The sequence below is a fragment of the Mustela lutreola genome, chromosome 10 (assembly GCF_030435805.1).
Source record: "Mustela lutreola isolate mMusLut2 chromosome 10, mMusLut2.pri, whole genome shotgun sequence".
Classification (NCBI taxonomy): Eukaryota; Metazoa; Chordata; class Mammalia; order Carnivora; family Mustelidae; genus Mustela; species Mustela lutreola.
In genome coordinates, this window is record NC_081299.1 from 108,514,513 (window position 1) to 108,524,165 (window position 9,653).

General features: G+C 49.6%; 1 protein-coding gene across 3 annotated transcripts; it reads right to left on the reverse strand.

Moving 5' to 3' along the window:
* Window positions 1-592: 592 nt before the first annotated feature.
* On the reverse strand, window positions 593-8,530 carry RIIAD1 (regulatory subunit of type II PKA R-subunit domain containing 1). 3 transcript variants are annotated; one of them, XR_009345323.1, is made up of 5 exons: window positions 8,428-8,530; window positions 7,867-7,943; window positions 2,559-2,605; window positions 1,326-1,453; window positions 593-713 (listed from the first exon to the last, which is right to left on the reverse strand). XR_009345323.1 is itself a non-coding variant. In XM_059137327.1 (4 exons), the coding sequence occupies exons 1-4, from the start codon at window positions 8,509-8,511 to the stop codon at window positions 1,383-1,385; spliced, it is 279 nt and encodes a 92-aa protein (XP_058993310.1). In that variant the 5' UTR covers window positions 8,512-8,530; the 3' UTR covers window positions 593-1,382. The 3 variants fall into 3 exon arrangements, 2 of the variants coding, with proteins under 2 accessions (XP_058993310.1, XP_058993309.1); XM_059137327.1 differs by having other exon boundaries at window positions 593-1,453; XM_059137326.1 differs by having other exon boundaries at window positions 593-1,981.
* Between the last annotated feature and the right edge of the window lie 1,123 nt (window positions 8,531-9,653).

Below are 9,653 nucleotides of genomic sequence, written 5' to 3' on the forward strand. Positions count from 1 at the left end.
ACAGAAGACATTCATGCCTTCCAGGCCTGGAAAGGATGTCAAAGACCAACTGGCCCCCTCCCCTGCCTGTTAGCTGCAAACAACAGATGGGCAGCTTGTTGGTAAAAATCCTCATGAACAAAGTCCACCACTTCTGAGTCACCTGTTAGATTTATAATTCACAAGATGCAGGACCCCAAATGGGTTTTCCTTGTCCAGTCTCATTTTCTCGCGGTCCCTCCAGCCCCATTGCTTTTATCGCTGATAGAAAAGTTAAACCTTGTACACACCATACGGTAAATGGGAGGGAAGATGGGGGTGGGGGGGACACCATGCTAAAACGTGGACTCAGCCTCAGGGCCGCCCCGATCAGCTGTGGGCCTCTTGGAGTCCCCACCCCTGTTCTCTCCACCAGCCTCAGCTCTGGGAGCAAGTGGCCTGGAGGGTCAAGGAGGACACAGTGTGAGGCATAAGTGGGAGCAGCCTGCTGCCCTAGTGGAGGCCCACAGGCTGCGGTAGATGGAGAGACGGCCCTGCTGCCCAGCAGGTCCAAGGAGGGGTGCCGCAGCCCTCCCGACTGGATGGCATCCTCTTCTGAGTGAAACACAGCAGAGAGATTAGAAAGGTCTGTTTTTAATGAATATCTTTAAAAGCCTTTGCAACAGCAGATATGGCCCAAGGTAGCTTGGGACCCCACTCTGATGGCAACAGGGCTCCCTTGCTTCCGGGTGGCCCTGCAAAATACAAACGGTGTGGTGACACCAGGAACGTGGCTTCCAACCTGCAAAATTCTTTCAGAAATCATCCTGCCTGAAAAATGGGAGACAACCCTCCTGGGCAGAGCCTGGTTTGAAAAGAACGGGTAACAGGAAAGTCCCTTGTCCAAGGTGCTGCGAAGGAAACTGTTCCCGCCCCTTCCAGAAGCAATGGGAACCCTCTCTGCTCCCCGCACCAGCGACAGAAGGAAAAGGCCATCTGCGAGAGTGCGCGCTATTCCAGTATTCCACAGTCTGACAGTGGGGTCTGGATACCAGTGGGTCCCACCCCCGTCTCCCTGCCACTCCTCACTCCTCACTCCCACACGGTTCCGCTTCCACTCTCCGACTCCATTCCACCAGGCTCTGAAGACAGATGTCTCTTCCTGCCATGGACATGCCAGACAAACCCTGGGCCACTCTTCACAGCCCCTAATTCCCCAAAATAGTGTCAAGAAAACGAAACACTTTTGCATGAAACTTCTCTGCCGCTTCTCCCTCTGGTTTCCTTCACACTCCGGGCCGAGAAGCCCAGACTTTATTTTGACAAGAGCAAAGCAGCCTCTGTCTGTAAGCGAGGTTAACACCCACCCTGAGGCTGGATTCTTCCTGGTCTCTCTCAACAGCTGAGCATCCTGATTCTGCTAATTAAGCCGCTTTCTTCTCCTTAATTAGTTGCATGTGAATCTTGTTGGGAAGTCTTGGATCCGTGAAATAGTCTGGGATGAGAATCGAAAAGAAGAAATTATCTAAACCCAAGGGGAGAAGGCGGGGAGGGAGTCCGCTCACTCGGCTCAAAAGCAAGGCTGGCTCAGCCTCAGCAGGCCTGTTCCTGGCGGCCCTGCTTTCCAACAAGTAACAGAAGTCACAGCAGATCCCGTGGTCCCCATCTCCGCCCGGAGTAGTGCTGAGCCTGCCAGCTCCCGCCTTCCCGGGAGGGGCTGACACAGAATGGCTCCGGGCCCGGCCACACCAGCCGGCAGCTCATCAGCTTGCTGACGCACGGGGAGCCATCAGAGGGCTGAGGGATCTCTGGGTTTGCTGCTCCCGGCCCATCCTGGGGCCCAAAAAAATGCCAAGTGTTATTCTCGTCTCAGCTCAGCTTGCCAGCTTGTCTCTGAGCTCTCACGCCCTCTCCTCTCTGAGAATATCCTCTCAGAGGAGAGCCAGACTCTCACACGATGACGACAGAGGATGGTTTTTATACACCCGGCATAAATGTGAATCAGAGGCAGCATCTGCTGGAGCTGCAAAGACGCACCAGATTCAGTTAGAAACGGTGTGCCCCCGTCACCAGCTCCCTGGGCTAACAGGCCCCAAGAAAGCCTCCCACCCGGCCTTTCCCTCTGAATACCAGTGACCTGAAGCCAGTTGGGGCAGTGGAACCCATTAAGATCACCTGGGGACCTTTACAACCATGGGGCTGCCCCCCTCACCCTGAGCTAATTAAATACCAACCTCTGGGGTGGGCCCAGGCTTCAGCATTTCTTAAAAACTCCCCAGGTGATTCTAATGTGCGGCCAGGGTGGGGAACCCCACTTCAGGAGTCCCAGGGAGAAGAGCTGCCCCTCTGCTCCTTTGGGAATCTCAAAATCCTTAATCCTCACCATAAAGAAGCTCTGCCTCATTTCTTATCTGTCCTCATTTGGAGGAAATGACAATGGTGGAAAGAGCCTTCTGAAAAGAGCTCCCCAGGGCCACATCAAGTGAAGACGTACCCCCAAACTCTGTAGGGAGAATCGTGGGCTTGTCCAAGTCTAAATTTGCAATAATACTCCTCGGCCTGGTTTCTCAAAAACCCAAAACAGACATTGCCTTACTCACCTGCAGAAAATTCTTGGATGCTGTCTGGTCTTTTCAAAAACATTTCTCTGGAAGACATGAAGAGATAAGCGTAGGAATAAAGCAGGCTTGAAGGCAGACTGCGCTCAGCCTCGGCAGCGGGTCCCACCTTTCAGGGAGCAGAGTGACCCATGACACACCCGTCTGGGAGTCAATAAGCCAGAGAACGCCTGACAAAGACCCTTCCATTTGTGATTTCCCTCTGATCAAGTTCTGAGGCAAGGAGCAGCAATTATAAATGCCACTAAGCTCAGCTCACAAGACAGCTGTGTCCCAGCCAGGTGAAGCTTGTCACTCATTCATCAAACATGTTCACAGAACCAGATCCCAAGCCAGGCATAGGTGGTAGAGATGAAGGACATGCTGCCTAGTCCTTGAGGGGCTTGTGTGTGGTGGGGCATATATACAACGCCACAGCCTGGTGACTATGTTTAACAGTGAGTAACCACAGGAGTTATGGGGCAGGCAGCGATGCAATCAAAGTGGAGAGGATGGACGGCGGGTCTCCAAGCAACACTCACAAGGCCTCAGCACTGGGGCCGCTGGACGGGAATATGCCTTATTTCACATAGAGCTTTATGGTTCATAAAGAACGTTCACAAATCTTATCTCACTTTACAACAGCCCTGCAAAACAGCAATGGCCATGCCGCATTTAAATGAAGAAATATATAATGCATATATAATGAAGAAATCAATCTTTCAAAGGGTTAATCATTTGCCCAAGTTCACAAAGAGAGGAAACAAAGGGCAGAGAGCTCAGGTCTGGTGGTTCCAAGGCCCGTGCTCTTTACAACACATCCTCCTGGCCATGGCCACCCTGCCCCCTGGAAGAAGGCCTCGCCTGCCCACAAAGCCCCTGCTTCCCAAGCTGTAAGGACTTGGCTTCCCTTCTCCTTGAATTCCATCTGATAATTATTGAGCACAAATTTTGTGTAAGTAACTATACTAGATATGAGGGATTGCTTTTTTTAAAAAAGAGAAAATACAGCACCATCTCAAAGAAATGAGTCAAGTAAAAGAGAATGGGTAAGTTCCCAAATGTCTGAAAGGCCAAGCACCCTGCAGGAAGGGCTGTATGAGGGTGTTAATAGTCTGCTGTGGACAGCGAGAAAGGTTACAGAGAACAGGGCCCCAGGAAGCTTCACATAGCACATGGCACCCCTTGTGGTGCAGTCGGGATTTCAGATGACAGGACAAGGGCATCCCAGACCCAGAGAAGCAGCAAGAGAAATGAAAGGAAAGAGTCCATATCCTCTAGATGGTGAACTCCTCAAGAGCAGGAACTGGAGGGGCGCCTGGGTGGCTCAATCGTTAGGTGTCTGCCTTTGGCTCAGGTCATGATCCCTGGGTCCCGGGATCGAGCTCTGTACTGGGCTCCCTGCTTGGCAGGAAGCTTGCTTCTCCCTCTTCCACTCCCCTTGTGTTCCATCTCTGGCTATTTCTCTCTATCAAATAAATAAATAAAATCTTTAAAGAAAAAAAAAGAGTAGGAACAGAAGTCCCCACCTTTGTATCTCCAGGATCCAGAAGTGTCAGTGCCCCCCCCCCCCCCGGCGTCAGTGGGGAGGTCAGTGGAATGATCAGAGGTTCCATCTGGTGGGGACGGCAGGCAGGCACAGAGAGTAGTTGGGAGCAAAGGGGCCCTATTATGGAGAGCCTGGAAGGCCAGGGAGAGACAATTATACTCAGTTGAAAAGACAAGGCGGGGGGCGCTTGGGTGGCTCAGTGGGTTAAAGCCTCTGCCTTCAGCTCAGGTCATGATCTCAAGGTCCTGGGATTGAGTCCCGCATCAGGCTCTCTCCCTCCACCACCCTCTCTCTCTGCCTGCCTCTCTGCTTACTTATAAATAAAATATTTTTTTAAAAAAGACAAGGGGAATGAGTGCGTACAGCTCAGACTAGTCACACAGCAGGACATACGCAGCAGTGAGAATGGGGGATCTATGAGACACAGTCGAGCAACATGCAAGTCAGACACAAGTGAGCACGTACTGTAGAATTCCACTTACATAAACTGCAAAAAGGCACAACAAATCTGTGCTACGAGAAGTCAAGATACTGGAGTGCCTGGGTGGCTCAGTGGGTTGAGCCTCTGCCTTTGGCTCAGGTCATGATCTCAGGGTCCTAGGATGGAGCCCCCGCATCATCAGGCTCTCTGCTCAGCAGGGAGTCTGCTTCTCTCTCTCTCTCAGCCTGCCTCTCTGCCTACTTGTGATCTCTCTCTCTCTCTCTGTATCAAATAAATAAAAAATAAATAAATAAAAAGAAGTCAGAATACTGGCTACCTTTTTGGGGGAAGTGCTTGGAAGGGTCTCAGCAGGTCCAAGATGCTAGTCAGGTTCTATTTCTTGGTCTGGATCCCACTACCATGTGTATTCTCATCCTGTGAAAGTTCACCCAGTTTAGGATATGCCACTTTTCATTATACTTCAATGGAATGTTAAAAAAAAGTTGGGGGTACGGGGCAGTGTTGTGGAGCCACTGCAGATTTTTCCAGCCAAGGAATGACATAACCAGTGTTAAATTTGGGGTAGATTCATCTGCCTGGCTACTTACAAAAATATCTAATAAAGCTTTTCTACAGTTTCACACTTTGCTATCCTATCTCCAGCCTAAAATCCTAGATCTCCGGGTGCCTAAAATAAGTTAGATCCCTCTTCTGTCTGTTCTTCAGGTCCAAAACTCAAGGTATTAAGAGTTCCATACACTGTATGGACAAGTACACCCTGAAGAGCAGTGACTGCATCACCATAAGTCATCATGATCTGGAAAACCCAAGTGGGGAGCTCGCTTCCCAACAAAAACACTTTGGAGCTTCTCGTGGGTTGGAGTGAGTCTAGAGCAGAGACCTGCAGAAGACGGGAGGGCAGGTACGCTGCCCAGGATTCTGTTCCCTTTTCTCCCTTCCTCTTTTCTCAAGGTGAAGACCATCTGAAGTATCCAGTACAGATAGGGGCTGATTCTGGTTCATCCCAGTATCTTCCAAAGGCAGTAATAGTAAGACCACAAACAACAAAAGCAAACCCCTAAACTTTAAACACTTCTTCTCTCCCTCCCACCTCCATCTCAGAAAGAGAAAGGCCTAAAAGGAGCCAGGAGCATTTCCTGTAGGTAACTTCAGGGACAGCAAAGGGAAGAGCCAGGTGGCCTACCCGGTTCAGGAGGTGGGGATGGTGAGGAAGGGAAGGGGCTGTTCTGGCACGAGCCACGCACAGACACCCAGTTCCTCCTGGAAACTTCCTGGATGGAGAAGCTGGCCCATCCCTGACTTATAACTAAAAACAGCACCCTCTTCATTCACCATCTCACACCACCACCACCCGTTCCTTATATTTGTTAACAATGCAAATGGTGACTTAATTCAGGCTTTAAACATCTGTATCTCCAACCTTCCTGCTGGAATCATTCCTAACTTGGGACTGCAAGGTCCCCAGGATAGGAATGAAGCTAACCTTCATTTCCCTTTAGAAGAAAAAGTGCAGAAAATGATGGCCTGATTCCCATGACTGACACTGACTAAAGACCCCTAAACTATCTTTTGCCTTAAGTCTTACCCCTGGGTCAAATAAAACCAAGCTTCACAGAGAAGCTTTTCCCTTTCTCCATCCCCTACCTGGTCTGTGAGACTCTGCTGCCACTGGAGAAATGATTAGGATATGAAGAACAGTGAGATTCAGGAAAGACGAAAGAGCCTGGAAAAAAAGACACCGCTCCAGGTCAACTTTTAAGAAGACGAAGAAGAGGGGCGCCTGGATGGCTCAGTGGGTTAAAGCCTCTGCCTTCGGCTCAGCTCATGATCCCAGGGTCCTGGGCATCAGGCTCTCTGCTCGGCAGGGAGCCTGCTTCCTCCTCTCTCTCTGTCTGCCTCTCTGCCTACTTGTGATCTCTGTCTGTCAAATAAATAAAATATATTAAAAAAAAAAAAAGAAGAAGAAGAAGAAGAAGATGAAGAAGAGCCGCACCTCTGGCTCCCCAGCTCCTGTGAGCTTTCAACCCAACACAGCGGTTTGGATCCTGGTTCCGCATCTTGGGGAAGGTACTTCACCTCTCCAGCTGCAGAATGGAAGTGATGATAACCTGTTTTGCAGTTGCTGGGAGGATCAGTACAAGTACCAAGATGGCATCCAGTGTGCAGGTACGGGGTGGGGGGGGGGACGCAAACATGGCTGCCCCAACTAGGGGTTTTGGTCCAGGGACAGAAACAGAAGACAGACAATGAGATTCCAATTCAGTGTGATAAAGGCTAATGTAGGAAACCAACACAGTGCATGGAAATGGAAGCCATTATTATTATTATTATTTAAACCTTGTCTGCAGTCAAACAGTATTTGAAACAGCTCTATTGTTTTCATCTGTTGTTGCGCCAAGACTTTTTTTTTTTTTTTTGACAGTTCTTTGCCCTTCATCCCATTAGAATTTTCCACCCAAACAAATGTCCTGCTGAAGGGCAATGTAGGGAAAAGAAAAACATGCTCCAGGATATGGTGGAAAATAGTCTCTTCCCCAAGACGTACAGGGGAATAGCTTCCAACCACTGGTCTTTCCACAACAAGGCTCTTAGGGAGAAAAGGGCCAGACATCTGAACGTTTTTTTAAGTTCTAGTGATCTTGTTAAGCTCCTCTGATGGAGAAATAGTGTTCTACACCCAGTGGCTGCCTGCTGAATTTCTCAATGCGAAATTACCTCTTCCAAGTGTCAGAAGATATATATTTATCCTTCCAGATAAAATGACTATTAATATTTTTTAGAATTTAGAGATAACTTAAGAAAACATCTAGGGGGTGCCTGGGTGGCTCAGTGGGTTAAGCTGCTGCCTTCGGCTCAGGTCATGATCTCAGGGTCCTGGGATCGAGCCCTGCATCGGGCTCTCTGCTCAGCAGGGAGCCTGCTTCCTCCTCTCTCTCTCTGCCTGCCTCTCTGCCTACTTGTGATCTCTCTCTATCAAATAAATAAATAAAATCTTTTAAAAAAAAAAAAGAAAGGAAAAAGAAAACCTCTAGAGGTAACTAAGAAACACACCAGGTGCCACATATCTCAGAGTTAGAAAAAACTCAATCTTAAAATATTGTCTACTATATATATATGTATATATATATAAAATTTTGATTGTTTATGTATATGTATTATATACATATATGTATATATATACATATAGGTATGTATATGTATTATTTTATTTTTTTTTTTCCTACCTTTCTGACCCTAAAGGCAGCAGTCACTCATCTCTCCCAACCAAGATTTGGTACTACTTCCCACTAGTTGTCGAGGCTGGTAGGAAAACCACCTACCTGAAGAAACCACTTATGAGCAACTCTATTTCTTTGTGGGTCCTCAGGTATTTTTCATTAGCAATCCGAGTCTGAATCTAGGGGGAGAAGAGCAAAAGGTCACGCTCCACGAGGAGACAGATTTCAGGGTTCAAGTGCGGGCCTTGGGGAAACTAGGTGTGCGTCTGACCTAGGTCTTTTCCCGGGATGTTTGAAATTTTAAGCCGCCTGTTTTATTATAGACCAACACCTCCAGCTTGGTCAGACTCGGAGGCCATAGCTAAGGTCGGGTCTCCACCGTCCGGAAGTTCTTGTCTGTACTAAGTTACTGTCTCCGGCAGCAATTTCGGTCCATTTCACTGGCCAGACCTCTGTGGTCGTTCTTCCTGCACTTTCAGGCGCCGGTCAGGCTCCGTCCGGAGCCGCAGAAGCCCACGGTTCCACCGGGGGTCTCTCCCAGCCTTCCGCCAGTTCATCTGAGAACAGGCTCCCGCGCCCTCCTCCCTGACCCCCTCCCGGTCTGCAGCCCTTGTTCTAGAGGAGCTGCACTTCGACGGAGGCGGGAGTCCGAGGCGCACCCACCTTGAAGTTGCGCAGCTGCTCCTGTTGCGCGGGGCTCAGCGCTCCCGGGTCCGGCCCCAGAAGTCCGCCCTGTAGCGTCGCCATCTTGCCCAGGTCGTCAAGGCGACGGACCACGCGCCTTGAGGCCCCGCCCCCCCAAGTCCGGCCCTCACGAGCCCGCGGGGAGGGGCTGGGGGAAGGAATTTGGGGGCCACTCTGAAAGCGAGGAATAAACGCGGGAGGGTCTCCAAGGGATCTCCTTCCCCAGACTGAGGGGCTAATTGCCCCTCTTGTCTGTATATGGAACGAGCCCTTCTTCTTCTTGACCCCACCGAACCTCAAATAATTTTTTTTTCCCCTTGGCTCTGAAGCAAAACTGAAAAAGGGATTCCTAAAGCAGAGTCTCCCAGAATCAGGTTCCTGACCCTGTCCCTTTTCTGACAGCTGTTGAAACCTAGTAGTAGAGAGAATTCAAGCTTGTTCCTTTTCAGTTGGCCCCAAAGCCAAACCCCTCCTTCAGACCTGTAGACACTTTTTTTTTTTTTTAAGATTTTATTTATATATTTGACAGAGAGAGATCACAAGTAGGCAGAGAGGCAGACAGAGAGAGAGAGAGAGAGAGGAGGAAGCAGGCTCCCTGCTGAGCAGAGAGCCCGATGCGGGACTCGATCCCAGGACCCTGAGATCATGACCTGAGCCGAAGGCAGCGGCTTAACCCACTGAGCCACCCAGGCGCCCAGACCTGTAGACACTTAACATGAAAGCATCCCATAGGATGGAGTGAACAGAGTTCTGCAATGGAAGGGACATTCTCATACTAAAGATACCGGAAAGGACCTGGGGTATATCGTGCCAGAGGTTTCCCTCCTTGGACGGACTTTCTTGTGTAGATTAGGTTGCTGCTCATACATTCTAAATCATCTCTCCCACTCCCAAGTGAACAGAGGAGGGGAAAGGCAGTTGGTCTTCAAGGTGTGTTCTTTTAGTATCTAATTAAGAAAGGAAAGTGAAACATAAAGCCAGAGAGCTGCAAATAGGCCTGGAAAGGACAGGAGCCTGTTCGTGTATACGCGTGGTGCTGAGTTTCTAACCCCCAGACATCATGCCCAGCAGAGGTCTCCTGGGAGACCGGGAAAAGACCTCAGAAGGGAGGCTGGTCTTTCAGATTTGTGGACAACTGCCCAAGGAGAAACTAGGCCAGCATTTCGACCCTGGCCTTGGAGGGGGTCTCTCAGTGGTCTACCTCT